A 17,482-nucleotide genomic window follows, 5' to 3' on the forward strand; every position below is an offset into this window, starting at 1 on the left:
ATTTGATTAGATTTTCTCATGAACATTTCCATCCGCCCCCCATAACTGTGCTGCTGCTGGACGTCAGGGAACGGCCTCCTCCGAAGCATCCACAATGGATGGGAAGTCGGGAACATCAGGTGAGAAGATGCAGCCTCAGCACTCCAAGACCGGGAAACAGAAGTGTAAACAGGAATCCTGGCTGCGACAGCCCTGATCTGACTGACAAGAGCGGCTGACAATATGACGGATGGTTGTTCTCAGCTCTGTAAGAAGTTGGCAAAGCTACAGATCTTCCCACCTCCTGCACATTCTGGGGCCCCTGCCATCTAGCTTGTCCATGCAGAACCCCTTGGAGAAAGGCTGCATCCCAAGAACTGATTCTCTGACTTCACACTACTCCCACCGAACCCCTCAATGACATAACCCGGTTTTTTTGGAGTGGGGGGGGGGGGGTCATCCCCACTTAAAAAAAATAAATCATGAGGCCTTCTGTGTAATGTACTGAAGAGCCTTAAACATTTCAAAGAGAAGCACAATGCAAAAAAGAAACTCTGCCGTCCTGGGGGAGGGGGGGGGGGGGGTCTTGTTTCTATGGTGCAGCAAAGTAACATGGTAACTCTATCCTGCGGGTCGGCACGGTCACAATAATACCACATTTATAGACTTTTCTTTTTGCTGCACTAATAAAATATATATTTTTAGAAAGCAATCCATTTTTGTATTTTCTGCCGCCATCTTGTGGCAGCCATGATGTGTTATTTTTCATAGTTGGGCCTCGTCTTGGCTTCAGCCTGGAGTACAGCTGCACTCCTCATTGCTTTTTATTACATTTTTTCTCAGAGACGGAGTGACCAAAGTAAGCGCAATTCTGGCGCTGTGTATTTAGTTTTTTCTCACCACATTCACCATCTTGGGGAAAAGCATTTATTTTAATTTTTATTACCTTCTATTTTTCCTAATAATAACTTTTTTTCATTCACTTCCCTTATTTTTCCGTGTTTTCAGTCCCCACTCATACAGTATAAGGCAATACCAAGGTATTACATTATACTGCGATCTGACTGGAAGTCACAGGCGATCAGTCATGGCAGCCCTGGGGGCCTTCAGAAGGCCCCCCGGCTACCATGGCAACCAAATGGCGGAATATATCTGTAGCGCTTCATTGCACTGACAAAACTTGGTGCCAAAAACCCAGAACCTTTTTATCCATGAGACACTTAAACCGGGACTGACAGACGAGTCGGATCCACAGCTTACGCCTCTATCTGCCCCTGTAAGCCGAGTCAGGGCCGGGGGGCCGAAGAGGACATTCCCTATATCCCTGCCCAACAACCAGATGGGGGAACGGTCTTGCTGTATCTGTAAATGTGTCATACGAAGTGCGTACGATTGGTTGGTGTGATGAAAGGGAGGTAAGGCGTTGCTGTTTAAACGACTCGTCCCCCGAGCTGTGAATGGAAGAACGGTAGACGTACCTGCTGGCGATATAACCTCCATGTGAGACGGACTCTTCCTACTGCGGGAAGCCGTGTCATCGCTCTCATAGTATTGTTGGCCATTCTGGTTGTGCCTGACCAAGAAAAAGGGTCCTCGGCCGCCCACTTCAAGGGGTGCAGAGCGGTGACAGCTAGACCCGTATAGTTCTCTAGAAGTATTGCGCACTTAGTTTCACCCTCCTGTCCACGACCCAATTAGGTAAACAGAGTGGGACACGTGAAAGTGTGGAAGGGTAAGAGTGAGGTATGGGAGCTCACTTGGAAGTGGGGTGAGGTCTGTGAAGGAGGACGGCCAAGTAGAGAGAGAGAAGGAAAGGATGCAGTCAAGGGGTTTCGGAGGATGTTGAAGCGAGCCTACCTAAATAACCAATCACCATGAATGAGTAAATCCAAACAAGCAATCAGGTTGTGAATGGTGTGGAGGCGGGGTGTAAAAAGCTAATATGCGTGCGGAAATGACTGGAATGGTGAGTAGTTGATGCCAATGGAGCACCGGCTCCTGGCCCCGTGTTTCCCTATGTTCAGGGGGGTCCTAGCTACTGTTGCGTTCACGAACGTGCAACCACAACAACATAAATCAAAGGCACAACTGTGCAAAAGGAAAACAGAAACTAAAGGGGAATGCTCTCCCTGTCGTCCCCTAATCCGGGAGGGGACCCTGCCTACTCGGCAGACTAACCGCGCTGAAAAGTGTGAGCCCACACTCGAACCTGGGCCACTGACCAGTCCCTAACTGGGAGCCCTAGCGCAAAACAAAAGGAGAACAAAACCAAACAAAACAGCAAAGAACTTGTCTACTACCGGGTTGTGTAGACATAGCCAAGGCAGCCCCAAGACTACTTGCGAAGGGAGGGATTCTATGACATATAATGTTATAATCTCCATGTGGAACAGCCCAATCTTTAAACGGACGTTAGGCACACAAAACCTCAGACTTCTCTGCGATAGTGGAGCAGCATCAATGGCAGATACTGGGATGGGAGACTGCAGAGCCTTCATCTCTAAGCCTAAACGTCTGACCGTCTCCCGATGTATTAAATTAATACTAGCTCCACAATCCAGAAGGACTCTTATGGGGCTGCCCACACTATCAGACAGGATCTCAGCAGGAAGCACCAGTCTGGAGGGTGATATCCAGGCAATTTGATGGCCTAGAGGGGCCCCCTCAGTAATCTCCCGGTCATCAAGTCCTGGCTGGCAATTATGACGGGGACAACACTGAGCCATGCGACCAATGCGGTTACAGGAAAAGCATCGGCCTTTACACTGTACTTTGTTCCCATTCCTAGCCCTGGCAGCCAGAGACCCCAACTGCATGGGCTCCTCCACATCGGCTGATAAGAAGCCAGAATCTATGGAGAGTTCCTGATGTCTCTCCCTGATCCGTCTCCCAGCTTTGATAACCAGAGACATGGCCTCATCTAGACTGCGGGGTACTGGATAACCTACCAGTACATTCTTGATTTTATTGGATAGACCCCAATGGAACTGGCTCTTTAAAGCAGGGTCATTCCACTGGGTTTCTGCTGCCCAACGTCGAAACCCAGCACAATAATCTTCAATAGAGGAGTCTCCCTGTCGTAAACGACTGATATTCCCTTCAGCCACCGATATCTTGTCTGGGTCGTCATATATTAGACCCAATGCAGCAAAAAAGTCATCCACCGAGTCCAAGGCCTCAGATATTGGGGGCAATGAAAAAGCCCATGCCTGCGGCGCCCCCTGCAGTCTGGACATGACAATGCCCACCTTCTGGGCGTCGTCCCCTGAAGACACCGGACGCAGTCTAAAGTAGAACTTACAGGCATCCCTAAAGGATCCGAATTTCTGTCTGTCCCCAGAAAAACAGTCGGGTAGCTCAATTTTTGGTTCCTTGCTGGGAACCTGCAGCGCAAAACAAAAGGAGAAGAAAACCAAACAAAACAGCAAAGAACTTCGCTTATCCAGCAGAGCTTCCACCACACTGTGTTGCTCCATCGCTGTCCAACATGGAACTGCAGAGAATCATTGACCAGCACTGGAGTAACCGTTAGCCCTGCTTAAATAGCAGCAGAGCTACTTAACACCAGGTGCGGACTGACATTAATCTTGTCACTGCCACACCTCTCAGCTCCAGGAGAGATAGGAATGCTACTAAACCCTGGTGGGCCTGACAGCAAGGCGGGAGCCTCAGGACGGCTGCAACAGCTACCTTCTCTACAGTGGGCTGAGGGGGCCTCAATCATTAGTTCCCACTGATTCCGCAGATCTGACGAGAAGCAATTAGGCCCAATTCCATAATGCTTTAAAAAACAAAGACCTCCATATACTCACCTGCGGTCCCCCAAGCCGCTCCAGACTGGTCTCCATTCTCTTCTTCCCTCCCTGTCTTTCAGGGTTAGCATGGTCACGTTATGTGCCATGACCAGTGCTAGCCAATCCCTAGAGCCAGGGATAGGCTAGCACTGGTCATGTGTCTGAGCACGTACCTCACACCCGCACTGACCCTGGAAGGAAGAAGAGAAGACGGGTCGGTCCGGAGTGGCTTGTTTTTTAAACCAGTAGAAAAATGGGCATTAATAATAAATGGGGGCAGAAAGGGCAACATTATTTATTACGGGGGCAAAAAGGTGGCATTATTCTTTATGGGGGCAGAAAATGGGGCATTTTTAGTTATTGGGCAGAAGATGAAGCATTATTATTGAAAGGGGCAGAAAAAGGGCACTTTTACTGTGTGGCTAAAAGCAGTACTTATTCTCAGAAGCACTATGGATTGTGTAGAGGTGGAGAAAACATAGGGAGGTGATGAAAAAGCAAGAAGCTAAGAATTTGTGTGTTAAATCCTGAAGAGACAAGTTGTAGCCAGGAGAAGTCATTGTGGTGGTCTGGGCGTGGATAGAGAAGAAAAGGGAGAGAGAATGACACCACCTGTAACCATTAGAGATAACTGTAATCAGTGTCTCTATGTAAAGCTGGAAACTGACTGTTTAGAGACATACTATTACTATGAAGGGCTCACTAGTAAGCACTATTACTGCATGGAGATACAAAGGACATGGCTTAGCCTAAAAGTGGCATTGCTTAAATTGTGGCGTGGCACGCTACATGTACCAAAGGATCACGCCACCAGCGAGGTCTAAGATGAGGGGATATGCCACCCCATAGGTTACTGCACCGTACAGCTTGGGTGCTTCCATCCTCAGCACAATCTGATGCAACTTCTACCAGGAACTCCTCTGAAGACCTGGCAAGAGGGAGGAAGCCGCTATCTGCACATGCAGCAGTTCCTGATAGAGGAGTCAGGGGGAGGTGATGGGAGGGCAGCAGCACGACTTATACTCCAAGCAATGAACAACAGACCTTAGAAGGAGAGCAGCCAGTGGAAGACCTCTTATTCCTGGGGTCTGGCTTGGTAAGTGCCCCATTACACTGGGCTGTGTATGATTGCACTGCGTGTCTTCTCCTTGGGAGGTGCGGACGCTAGTTGGTGGATGTTGGTTGTAGTAGTTTGGTTGCTCACTACATCACGTTCCCGATTATCAGTAATATATGTAATGTCCATGAAGGTTGTGATCTCCTCCACCCAGCCGTGAGGCAGCGGATGGAATCGGCACTTACACTCTTGTGGCTAACTATAAGGCTAGTGTGCTGCAGGGAAGACCTCAAGAATCTCAAGGGCCAACCTTTACTCTCAGGTCCATTCTGGTGTTGTATTCGGGGTATCGTCCTGCTTTACTAAAAGAGATGTGGACCCTCTTCTCTGATGCCATCTTGTGAGACCCTCCAATGGAGTTTAGTAGGCATATGCAGTCTGATTGCTGTAAGATGTGTTGTGATGACTGGTCCACCATGTGGTTAGGATGCATTATAATAGCTGGTGTGTACCGCTGTGTATCCTGGTGCACAAGAGGACTATAATACGGAGAATATTACCTTATGACCTGCTGATATGGTGCCATCCAGCTGCTCCGTGTAGACCCTGTAGAGCAGACCCAGTCGGTGGTGACTGATGTGGAGGTCCATCCTGGTGGTCCATTCCATCACTAATGAGGCTGAGCTCCAGGCTGCACCCCCCTCCACGGGACATTGGAACAACCCATCCACATCTGGGAAGGTAGAGGACAGTGACCGTAATGTGGATGGGTTGTTCCAGAGACGGAATATCAGTTGCAGAATGAAGTTCTCTTGTAACGATTAGTTCTCCCTTCCCCTCAGGAGATGCCAATAGAATACACAGACCTGCAGAAAGCCTCGCCTGACAGTGAAGGTAAATGTGACAATAAGCAGTTCTGCAGCAGCCCCCGGTAGCTGCTCCCAGCAATCATGCACAGTCACAAAGGAGCTCAAATCAAAGACCACATCAATGCATAAATGAAGAGCGTGGCGGCATAGATGGTACAAGACATCCCGAATGTTCTTTATTCTTCCATGACAGACAAACCATTTATGCTGCCACACTCTTCATTTATGCAGTGAAGGTAAATGTGACTGAGGAGCTGGGGACCGCTATCGCTGTCATGGAAGACCAGACCCGTGATGTGCGTTTATAGCTAAAGTAGCTCTACAACCTCTAGATGTCCTCCCAAAGGCTGGGGTGCAGATATGCCTCTATGACCAATAATGCGCCCCAAAAAGGTCTGAGAGAGCAAACGACAACCCACATGGGTGCTATAATGGCAGCCAGATTGGTTGTCACCCAGGATTCCATGACTGACAGGTTAAATATCTCTGTGAACTTCTATCATGTTGATGGGAACTCAAGGATTTGAATAGGCATACTCAGTTATGCCTATAAGTCACCTCTGGACCAGGAGGGAGGAGAGCAGCCAGGAGCCCCTATACCATAGACACCAAGGTGGGGTCATGGTGAGATAAGATAATATGGGTGGATCAGAGGGAACCCGCTGTTATGCCCCATCTACTTGCTAGCAGTCAATGAATCGTTGGGGTGTATGGCTCCTCTCTGAGTCCCTAGAGTAGGACTGCAACCATGTTCTCCCTTCTGTACCATAGACCTCAAGATGAAGCTGTGGACCCCTCAGCCATCCTCACATCTTCTCTACGGCTTGTGCACCCTCTGCGCCTCGCTCTTCTTCATCATTATCATTATCATTATCGTCTTCAGAAGTAAGTGTACATTTATAATGACACCCATAGTGGTACCAGTAGGAATAATGACCTCCATTAGTGGCCCCAATAGTAAAAATGCCCCCCGGTACTAAGTGTGTCCCCCTTGATGGTCCCAGTAGTAATAGTGCCTGCCCAAAAAATCATGACTCCTATTAGTGGCCCCAATAGTAAAAATGTCCCCAGTAGTAATAGTCACCCCCCTTATTGGGTTCTAGCAAAGCAGAAACCCGACAGGCGTATCAGGCACCCCGCACCCAGCTCTGGGCAGCAGCAGCTGCTTAGCATAAATTCTTACAAAGTCCGGCTCTACGTGGAAAAAAAATGATTTATTCTTTAAAACAGCAGGCATCGGACTACAGAGGATGCGTTTCCACCAGCGCACCCGTCTTGCTCGCATCTAGCAAACCATTGCTTGAACTGACATTTAAAAGTTCAGCTAAAACCAGCTGATGAATCAGAGGAGACAGATGTGTAGGTGAGTTGTGTAGGTGAATCGGAGGAGACAGATGTGTAGGTGAGCTGTGTAGGTGAATCAGAGGAGACAGATGTGTAGGTGAATCAGAGGAGGCAGATGTGTAGGTGAGTTGTGTAGGTGAATCAGAGGAGACAGATGTGTAGGTGAATCAGAGGAGACAGATGTGTAGGTGAGTTGTGTAGGTGAATCAGAGGAGACAGATGTGTAGGTGAGCTGTGTAGGTGAATCAGAGGAGACAGATGTGTAGGTGAATCAGAGGAGGCAGATGTGTAGGTGAGTTGTGTAGGTGAATCAGAGGAGACAGATGTGTAGGTGAGCTGTGTAGGTGAATCAGAGGAGACAGATGTGTAGGTGAGCTGTGTAGGTGAATCGGAGGAGACAGATGTGTAGGTGAGCTGTGTAGGTGAATCGGAGGAGACAGATGTGTAGATGAATCGGAGGTGACAGATGTGTAGGTGAATCAGAGGGGACAGATGTGTAGGTGAGTTGTGTAGGTGAATCAGAGGAGACAGATGTGTAGGTGAGTTGTGTAGGTGAATCAGAGGAGACAGATGTGTAGGTGAGCTGTGTAGGTGAATCAGAGGAGACAGATGTGTAGGTGAGCTGTGTAGGTGAATCAGAGGAGACAGATGTGTAGGTGAGCTGTGTAGGTGAATCGGAGGAGACAGATGTGTAGGTGAGTTGTGTAGATGAATCGGAGGTGACAGATGTGTAGGTGAATCAGAGGAGACAGATGTGTAGGTGAGTTGTGTAGGTGAATCAGAGGAGACAGATGTGTAGGTGAGTTGTGTAGGTGAATCAGAGGAGACAGATGTGTAGGTGAGTTGGGTAGGTGAATCAGAGGAGACAGATGTGTAGGTGAGTTGTGTAGGTGAATCAGAGGAGACAGATGTGTAGGTGAGTTGGGTAGGTGAATCAGAGGAGACAGATGTGTAGGTGAGTTGTTTGCGTGAATCAGAGGAGACAGATATGTAGGTGAATCGGAGGAGACAGATGTGTATGTGAGTTGTGTAGGTGAATCGGAGGAGGCAGATGTGTAGGTGAGTTGTGTAGGTGAATCGGAGGAGACAGATGTGTAGGTGAGTTGGGTAGGTGAATCAGAGGAGACAGATGTGTAGGTGAATCGGAGGAGACAGATATGTAGGTGAGTTGTGTAGGTGAATCGGAGGAGACAGATGTGTAGGTGAGTTGGGTAGGTGAATCAGACGAGACAGATGTGTAGGTGAATCAGAGGAGGCAGATGTGTAGGTGAGTTGGGTAGGTGAATCAGAGGAGACAGATGTTTAGGTGAGTTGGGTAGGTGAATCAGAGGAGACAGATGTGTAGGTGAGTTGTTTGCGTGAATCAGAGGAGACAGATATGTAGGTGAATCGGAGGAGACAGATGTGTAGGTGAGTTGTGTAGGTGAATCGGAGGAGACAGATGTGTAGGTGAGTTGTGTAGGTGAATCAGAGGAGACAGATGTGTAGGTGAATCGGAGGTGACAGATGTGTAGGTGAATCAGAGGAGACAAATGTTTAGGTGAGTTGTGTAGGTGAATCGGAGGAGACAGATGTATAGGTGAGTTGCGTAGGTGAATCGGAGGAGATAGATGTGTAGGTGAGTTGTGTAGGTGAATAGGAGGAGACAGATGTGTAGGTGAGTTGTGTAGGTGAATAGGAGGAGACAGATGTGTAGGTGAGTTGCGTAGGTGAATCGGAGGTGACAGATGTGTAGGTGAATCAGAGGAGACAGATGTGTAGGTGAGTTGTGTAGGTGAATCGGAGGAGACAGATATGTAGGTGAATCGGAGGAGACAGATGTGTATGTGAGTTGTGTAGGTGAATCGGAGGAGACAGATATGTAGGTGAGTTGTGTAGGTGAATCAGAGGAGACAGATATGTAGGTGAGTTGTGTAGGTGAATCGGAGGAGACAGATATGTAGGTGAATCAGAGGAGACAGATGTGTAGGTGAGTTGTGTAGGTGAATCGGAGGAGACAGATGTGTAGGTGAATCAGAGGAGACAGATATGTAGGTGAGTTTTGTAGGTGAATCGGAGGAGACAGATATGTAGGTGAGTTGTGTAGGTGAATCGGAGGAGACAGATGTGTAGGTGAGTTGTGTAGGTGAATAGGAGGAGACAGATATGTAGGTGAATAGGAGGAGACAGATGTGTAGGTGAATCGGCGGTGACAGATGTGTAGGTGAATCAGAGGAGACAGATGTGTAGGTGAGTTGTGTAGGTGAATCGGAGGAGACAGATATGTAGGTGAATCGGAGGTGACAGATGTGTATGTGAGTTGTGTAGGTGAATCGGAGGAGACAGATATGTAGGTGAGTTGTGTAGGTGAATCGGAGGAGACAGATATGTAGGTGAATCGGAGGAAACAGATGTGTATGTGAGTTGTGTAGGTGAATCGGAGGAGACAGATATGTAGGTGAGTTGTGTAGGTGAATCGGAGGAGACAGATATGTAGGTGAATCAGAGGAGACAGATGTGTAGGTGAGTTGTGTAGGTGAATCGGAGGAGACAGATATGTAGGTGAGTTGTGTAGGTGAATCAGAGGAGACAGATGTGTAGGTGAATCGGAGGAGACAGATGTGTAGGTGAGTTGTGTAGGTGAATAGGAGGAGACAGATGTGTAGGTGAATCGGAGGAGACAGATGTGTAGGTGAATCAGAGGAGACAGATGTGTAGGTGAATCAGAGGAGGCAGATGTGTAGGTGAGTTGTGTAGGTGAATCAGAGGAGACAGATGTGTAGGTGAGTTGTGTAGGTGAATCGGAGGAGACAGATGTGTAGGTGAGTTGTGTAGGTGAATCGGAGGAGGCAGATGTGTAGGTGAGTTGGGTAGGTGAATCAGAGGAGACAGATGTGTAGATGAGTTGGGTAGGTGAATCAGAGGAGACAGATGTGTAGGTGAGTTGTGTAGGTGAATCAGAGGAGACAGATGTGTAGGTGAGTTGGGTAGGTAAATCGGAGAAGACAGATGTGTAGGTGAGTTGTGTAGGTGAATCAGAGGAGACAGATGTGTAGGTGAATCGGAGGTGACAGATGTGTATGTGAGTTGGGTAGGTGAATCAGAGGAGACAGATGTGTAGGTGAATCGGAGGTGACAGATGTGTATGTGAGTTGTGTAGGTGAATCAGAGGAGACAGATGTGTAGGTGAATCAGAGGAGGCAGATGTGTAGGTGAATCAGAGGAGGCAGATGTGTAGGTGAGTTGGGTAGGTGAATCAGAGGAGGCAGATGTGTAGGTGAGTTGGGTAGGTGAATCAGAGGAGACAGATGTGTAGGTGAATCGGAGGTGACAGATGTGTAGGTGAGTTGGGTAGGTGAATCAGAGGAGACAGATGTGTAGGTGAATCGGAGGTGACAGATGTGTAGGTGAGTTGTGTAGGTGAATCAGAGGAGGCAGATGTGTATGTGAGTTGTGTAGGTGAATCAGAGGAGGCAGATGTGTATGTGAGTTGGGTAGGTGAATCAGAGGAGACAGATGTGTAGGTGAATCGGAGGTGACAGATGTGTAGGTGAGTTGTGTAGGTGAATCAGAGGAGACAGATGTGTAGGTGAATCAGAGGAGGCAGATGTGTAGGTGAATCAGAGGAGGCAGATGTGTAGGTGAGTTGGGTAGGTGAATCAGAGGAGGCAGATATGTAGGTGAGTTGGGTAGGTGAATCAGAGGAGGCAGATGTGTATGTGAGTTGTGTAGGTGAATCAGAGGAGGCAGATGTGTAGGTGAGTTGTGTAGGTGAATCAGAGGAGACAGATGTGTAGGTGAGTTGTGTAGGTGAATCAGAGGAGACAGATGTGTAGGTGAGCTGTGTAGGTGAATCAGAGGAGACAGATGTGTAGGTGAGTTGTGTAGGTGAATCAGAGGAGGCAGATGTGTAGGTGAGTTGTGTAGGTGAATCAGAGGAGACAGATGTGTAGGTGAGTTGTGTAGGTGAATCAGAGGAGACAGATGTGTAGGTGAATCAGAGGAGGCAGATGTGTAGGTGAATCAGAGGAGGCAGATGTGTAGGTGAGTTGGGTAGGTGAATCAGAGGAGGCAGATATGTAGGTGAGTTGGGTAGGTGAATCAGAGGAGGCAGATGTGTAGGTGAGTTGGGTAGGTGAATCAGAGGAGGCAGATGTGTAGGTGAGTTGTGTAGGTGAATCAGAGGAGACAGATGTGTAGGTGAGTTGCGTAGGTGAATCGGAGGTGACAGATGTGTAGGTGAATCAGAGGAGACAGATGTGTAGGTGAGTTGTGTAGGTGAATCGGAGGAGACAGATATGTAGGTGAATCGGAGGAGACAGATGTGTATGTGAGTTGTGTAGGTGAATCGGAGGAGACAGATATGTAGGTGAGTTGTGTAGGTGAATCAGAGGAGACAGATATGTAGGTGAGTTGTGTAGGTGAATCGGAGGAGACAGATATGTAGGTGAATCAGAGGAGACAGATGTGTAGGTGAGTTGTGTAGGTGAATCGGAGGAGACAGATGTGTAGGTGAATCAGAGGAGACAGATATGTAGGTGAGTTTTGTAGGTGAATCGGAGGAGACAGATATGTAGGTGAGTTGTGTAGGTGAATCGGAGGAGACAGATGTGTAGGTGAGTTGTGTAGGTGAATCGGAGGAGACAGATATGTAGGTGAATAGGAGGAGACAGATGTGTAGGTGAATCGGCGGTGACAGATGTGTAGGTGAATCAGAGGAGACAGATGTGTAGGTGAGTTGTGTAGGTGAATCGGAGGAGACAGATATGTAGGTGAATCGGAGGTGACAGATGTGTATGTGAGTTGTGTAGGTGAATCGGAGGAGACAGATATGTAGGTGAGTTGTGTAGGTGAATCGGAGGAGACAGATATGTAGGTGAATCGGAGGAAACAGATGTGTATGTGAGTTGTGTAGGTGAATCGGAGGAGACAGATATGTAGGTGAGTTGTGTAGGTGAATCGGAGGAGACAGATATGTAGGTGAATCAGAGGAGACAGATGTGTAGGTGAGTTGTGTAGGTGAATCGGAGGAGACAGATATGTAGGTGAGTTGTGTAGGTGAATCAGAGGAGACAGATGTGTAGGTGAATCGGAGGAGACAGATGTGTAGGTGAGTTGTGTAGGTGAATAGGAGGAGACAGATGTGTAGGTGAATCGGAGGAGACAGATGTGTAGGTGAATCAGAGGAGACAGATGTGTAGGTGAATCAGAGGAGGCAGATGTGTAGGTGAGTTGTGTAGGTGAATCAGAGGAGACAGATGTGTAGGTGAGTTGTGTAGGTGAATCGGAGGAGACAGATGTGTAGGTGAGTTGTGTAGGTGAATCGGAGGAGGCAGATGTGTAGGTGAGTTGGGTAGGTGAATCAGAGGAGACAGATGTGTAGATGAGTTGGGTAGGTGAATCAGAGGAGACAGATGTGTAGGTGAGTTGTGTAGGTGAATCAGAGGAGACAGATGTGTAGGTGAGTTGGGTAGGTAAATCGGAGAAGACAGATGTGTAGGTGAGTTGTGTAGGTGAATCAGAGGAGACAGATGTGTAGGTGAATCGGAGGTGACAGATGTGTATGTGAGTTGGGTAGGTGAATCAGAGGAGACAGATGTGTAGGTGAATCGGAGGTGACAGATGTGTATGTGAGTTGTGTAGGTGAATCAGAGGAGACAGATGTGTAGGTGAATCAGAGGAGGCAGATGTGTAGGTGAATCAGAGGAGGCAGATGTGTAGGTGAGTTGGGTAGGTGAATCAGAGGAGGCAGATGTGTAGGTGAGTTGGGTAGGTGAATCAGAGGAGACAGATGTGTAGGTGAATCGGAGGTGACAGATGTGTAGGTGAGTTGGGTAGGTGAATCAGAGGAGACAGATGTGTAGGTGAATCGGAGGTGACAGATGTGTAGGTGAGTTGTGTAGGTGAATCAGAGGAGGCAGATGTGTATGTGAGTTGTGTAGGTGAATCAGAGGAGGCAGATGTGTATGTGAGTTGGGTAGGTGAATCAGAGGAGACAGATGTGTAGGTGAATCGGAGGTGACAGATGTGTAGGTGAGTTGTGTAGGTGAATCAGAGGAGACAGATGTGTAGGTGAATCAGAGGAGGCAGATGTGTAGGTGAATCAGAGGAGGCAGATGTGTAGGTGAGTTGGGTAGGTGAATCAGAGGAGGCAGATATGTAGGTGAGTTGGGTAGGTGAATCAGAGGAGGCAGATGTGTATGTGAGTTGTGTAGGTGAATCAGAGGAGGCAGATGTGTAGGTGAGTTGTGTAGGTGAATCAGAGGAGACAGATGTGTAGGTGAGTTGTGTAGGTGAATCAGAGGAGACAGATGTGTAGGTGAGCTGTGTAGGTGAATCAGAGGAGACAGATGTGTAGGTGAGTTGTGTAGGTGAATCAGAGGAGGCAGATGTGTAGGTGAGTTGTGTAGGTGAATCAGAGGAGACAGATGTGTAGGTGAGTTGTGTAGGTGAATCAGAGGAGACAGATGTGTAGGTGAATCAGAGGAGGCAGATGTGTAGGTGAATCAGAGGAGGCAGATGTGTAGGTGAGTTGGGTAGGTGAATCAGAGGAGGCAGATATGTAGGTGAGTTGGGTAGGTGAATCAGAGGAGGCAGATGTGTAGGTGAGTTGTGTAGGTGAATCAGAGGAGACAGATGTGTAGGTGAGTTGTGTAGGTGAATCAGAGGAGGCAGATGTGTAGGTGAGTTGGGTAGGAGCTGCAGATTGTCTCCAGCAGTTATAGAGTCTGCTAGAAGAAGGGAGGATCTCTGTAATGAATGAAGGCCATCAGCTGAACTTTTAAATGTCACTTCAAGCAATGGTTTGCTAGATGTGAGCAAGACGGGTGCGCTGGTGGAAACGCATCCTCTGTAGTCCGATGCCTGCTGTTTTAAAGAATATAGCCTGTTTTCACATGTAGAGCCGGACTTTGTAAGAATTTATGCCTAGTAGCGCCGCTTGGACTGTCATGGACTGCCAACATGTCTGGAGCTCCGTGGACTTATGCAACAGTGAATCTGGTTTCCGTTGGAGAGGAGGTGAGCACTCATTCTTTGGACTGTGCAGCAGCTGCTTTGGCTGTGACCGCTGACTTCTCCCTGCTGCCTGTGCTGTGTTAAGGGGAGGTCAGCGGTCACAGACTCTGCAGCTGCTGCCACCACTCCAGAGGTGCAAGCTGGGTGACTGAAATGCCTGTTGGGTTGCTGCCTGGTGAGTTTGCAGCTAGCAATTATTTTTTTACCAGCCCTAAGTGGCAACCTGACGACCTCTAACGTCGGTCATCACACAGGTCGTCTCATGTTCGGGGAATCCTTGCATTCAGCATGCCATTACAGCCTCTGCATACTAGGAGTTGATACGTGCCGTTGGTCCCACCACTTCTGTGGTCTCCATATTTACACACACATGCCAAGGTTCTTCCGGTGAGGCCACCACAGTCCTTCCCACTGCCATATATCATAGCTGTATACAGTTGTTATTATGGGGGTTTTGTCATTACAGCCCCTGGAGAGAAGCCAGTTGACCGTAGCATGGAGTTCCAGATTGGTAACATGAGTGAAAGCTTGAACTCGAAAGTTGATCAAATGTCTCAGGACGGTGAGTCGTTGATGAGCGGCGGAAGACGACACAAGTAGCAGAATGTCTTATTCCGGTCTTCTTTCCACAGGAGCCAAGCTGATGGAGAAATTACAGAAGTTAGATGCTGCTGTGGCAATCATCCAGGGAGACACTTCTGTAGGTAAAGTCAGGGGGCGGCAGGTGAGGGAGGAAGTCACAATCAACAAACCAGCAGGCTCCCAGAGGCTGCGGGGCCACAAAGGTGCAGGAGCATCGTGGACGGCCTCTGCTGCCTCACTACACTGAGTGGCTTCTAAACCTCCTTATACTTTTTGAAATGACTATTGGGCCCCATGGATCCTAGTTGTGGCCCTGAAAGTACAACAAACCTGTTTTTGAAGGTTGTACAGGTCACCAGTAGAGATGACCGAACGTACTCGGTAAGGGCGATTTCGCAATCGAACACCGCGATTTTCGAGTACTTCACTACTCGGGTGAAAAGTACTCGGTTGCGCTGTGGGTGAGCGGGGGGTTGCAGTGGGGAGTGGGGGGGAGAGAGAGAGAGAGAGGGCTCCCCCCACTCCCCTCTGCAACCCCCCGCCCCCCTGCTTTCAAAAAGTTTTCAACATCTGTTTTTGAAATTCCCTTCCATCCACGGTGGATTGATGAAGAGCAGCAGAGTGTTGTTGGTTGTCCAGTCATCGTACACCAGTATAAGCTCATATTCATGTGCGACTGATGGCGGAGACTGCAACAACAATTGTCCTTCATTTGGCTTCAACCACGCCAGTGTCAGTGACCCATAGATTGAATATTACACCCTCAGGTTAGGACCATGGGGAGTGACTGATATTCCTCCGGTGATACGCTATATGTGCTGTCTCAGGCCAGGTGCAGAGTGATATGCAGAGAGTGCTGAACGCCATCAGTCGACTGACCGATCGCATCAGGAAACTTGATAACGGTGAGTTTCAAAATAAAACCAGTCCTTAATGTAGACAATGGGGTGTACAATGACCCATCAACATCCCCACCCAAATGGAGCTGTTAGAGCATGCTGCTAGGATCTGTGGTTCTACATGCTTTCCCAGCAGTTCAGCCCCACAGGTGTGATAGATTGTGGTGGCTGGGCGTGGTGCTCCTCTGGGCCAATCCCCGTGGCCTGTTGTGTGTGTGTGTGTGTGTATATATATATATATATATATATATATATATATATATATATACCAGCTCCTTAGTCGGTGTCTGCTGGTTTCCCTCCTGTTTTGAGTGTTTGGCATCTGTCATGCCTCTGTCTGTCTATGAGTATGTAGTCCGTCTCCCTGTCCCGAGTTCTCTCTATGCCTTCTCAGTTATGTCAATATCCCTGTATCTGAGTTCGTTCTGAAGTCCTGACTACAGTCCCTCTACCTGAGAAGTCAGCTGCCAACTGCTCTAGGACTGGTCTCTGGTCTCAGCCTGGTTGGTTGGTCCAGTGGATCCACAATCCATAGATCCGTAACAGTATTCCCAGGCCATGGATCCCACTGATCTCTTCGGATGGGAAGGCTGTAACAGGAAGCTTCACACAGGGGGCAAACATAGTTGACTGTTGCATTGAGGTCATGATGTCATTCCAAGGTGATGACGTCATGCTCAAGTTGTAATGTCCTCTTTTCCGGGGTCACTGATTCTATTTTCACTTCTTTATGAAGGTTCTGATGACGTCTGTCCAACTGGTTGGATTAACTATCAACTCAGCTGCTACTTTAGCTCCAATGACCAAAAATCATGGACTGTTGCCAAAGGCATCTGTCAGGCCAAAGAAGCCCATTTGGTCGTCATCAACACTGTGGAGGAGCAGGTCAGTGAGGAGGTCTGAGGGTGTTTAGTAGAGGGAGGCTGAAGGGCTGGAGGCCCCTGAGAGAACACAACACAGGGGGCTATGGGCCTTTCATCAATCACCTCTGCGGCTCAAACTAGTGAAGTGTCAGACCCAATGAGCCGAGAAAAAAGACACCATAAAAATATTCTCTTCTCTCCACAGAATTTCTTATTTGGGTTATCGAAGGGGAAGTTCACCTGGATCGGACTGACGGACGTGTCTGGACACTGGAAGTGGGTGGATGGGACCAAATATGAGTCTACCCCAAAGTAAGTGGAAATAGAAGAGGGCAATGAAATAGCTAATTATATGTACTGGAGATGTATATGCGGTCAAGGAAGTCCAAGTCAAGAAGGAGAGAACAGGAGATAGTACCCCAAGAATCAAAGTGTCATTATTCCATCCACCAAGTGTCAGCCTGTCATTATCCCATCCCCCAAGAATCAAAGTGTCATTATCCTGTCCCCCAAGTGTCAGCCTGTCATTATCCCATCCCCCCAAGTGTCAGCTTGTCATTATCCCGTCCCCCAAGTGTCAGCGTGTCATTATCCCATCCCCCCAAGTGTCAGCTTGTCATTATCCCGTACCCCAAGAATCAAAGTGTCATTATCCTGTCCCCCAAGTGTCAGCGTGTCATCATCCCGTCCCCCAAGTGTCAACGTGTCATTATCCCATCCCCAAGTGTCAGCCTGTCATTATCCCGTCCCCACAAGTGTCAGCGTGTCATTATCCCGTCCCCCAAGTATCAGCGTGTCATTATCCCGTCCCCCAAGTGTCAGCGTGTCATTATCCCGTCCCCCTAGTGTCAGCGTGTCATTATCCCGTCCCCCAAGTGTCAGCCTGTCATTATCCCGTCCCCCAAGTGTCAGCGTGTCATTATCCCGTCCCCCAAGTGTCAGCGTGTCATTATCCCGTCCCCCAAGTGTCAGCGTGTCATTATCCCGTCCCCCAAGTGTCAGTGTGTCATTATCCCGTCCCCCAAGTATCAGCATGTCATTATCCCGTCCCCCAAGTATCAGCGTGTCATTATCCCGTCCCCCAAGTATCAGCGTGTCA

The 17,482-nt window shown here is 48.4% G+C and overlaps 1 protein-coding gene across 3 annotated transcripts in view; it reads left to right on the plus strand.

Annotated features, from left to right (window-relative positions):
* Window positions 1-17,482, plus strand: part of LOC136592643 (asialoglycoprotein receptor 1-like) — an 84,832-nt gene that overhangs the window by 63,265 nt on the left and 4,085 nt on the right. Inside the window, exons 2-9 of one of the 3 annotated variants that reach the window (XM_066588630.1) lie at window positions 11-119; window positions 5,673-5,724; window positions 6,471-6,584; window positions 14,506-14,601; window positions 14,672-14,743; window positions 15,449-15,526; window positions 16,257-16,405; window positions 16,589-16,695. In XM_066588630.1, the coding sequence (XP_066444727.1) occupies window positions 99-119; window positions 5,673-5,724; window positions 6,471-6,584; window positions 14,506-14,601; window positions 14,672-14,743; window positions 15,449-15,526; window positions 16,257-16,405; window positions 16,589-16,695 (689 nt within the window). In that variant the 5' untranslated portion in view covers window positions 11-98. Of the gene's footprint in view, window positions 1-10; window positions 120-4,758; window positions 4,870-5,672; window positions 5,725-6,470; window positions 6,585-14,505; window positions 14,602-14,671; window positions 14,744-15,448; window positions 15,527-16,256; window positions 16,406-16,588; window positions 16,696-17,482 lie in introns of those variants that run through there. The other 2 variants (XM_066588631.1, XM_066588632.1) reach the window with 2 other exon arrangements.

This window comes from Eleutherodactylus coqui, unplaced genomic scaffold (genome assembly GCF_035609145.1).
Source record: "Eleutherodactylus coqui strain aEleCoq1 unplaced genomic scaffold, aEleCoq1.hap1 HAP1_SCAFFOLD_135, whole genome shotgun sequence".
Taxonomy (NCBI): Eukaryota; Metazoa; Chordata; class Amphibia; order Anura; family Eleutherodactylidae; genus Eleutherodactylus; species Eleutherodactylus coqui.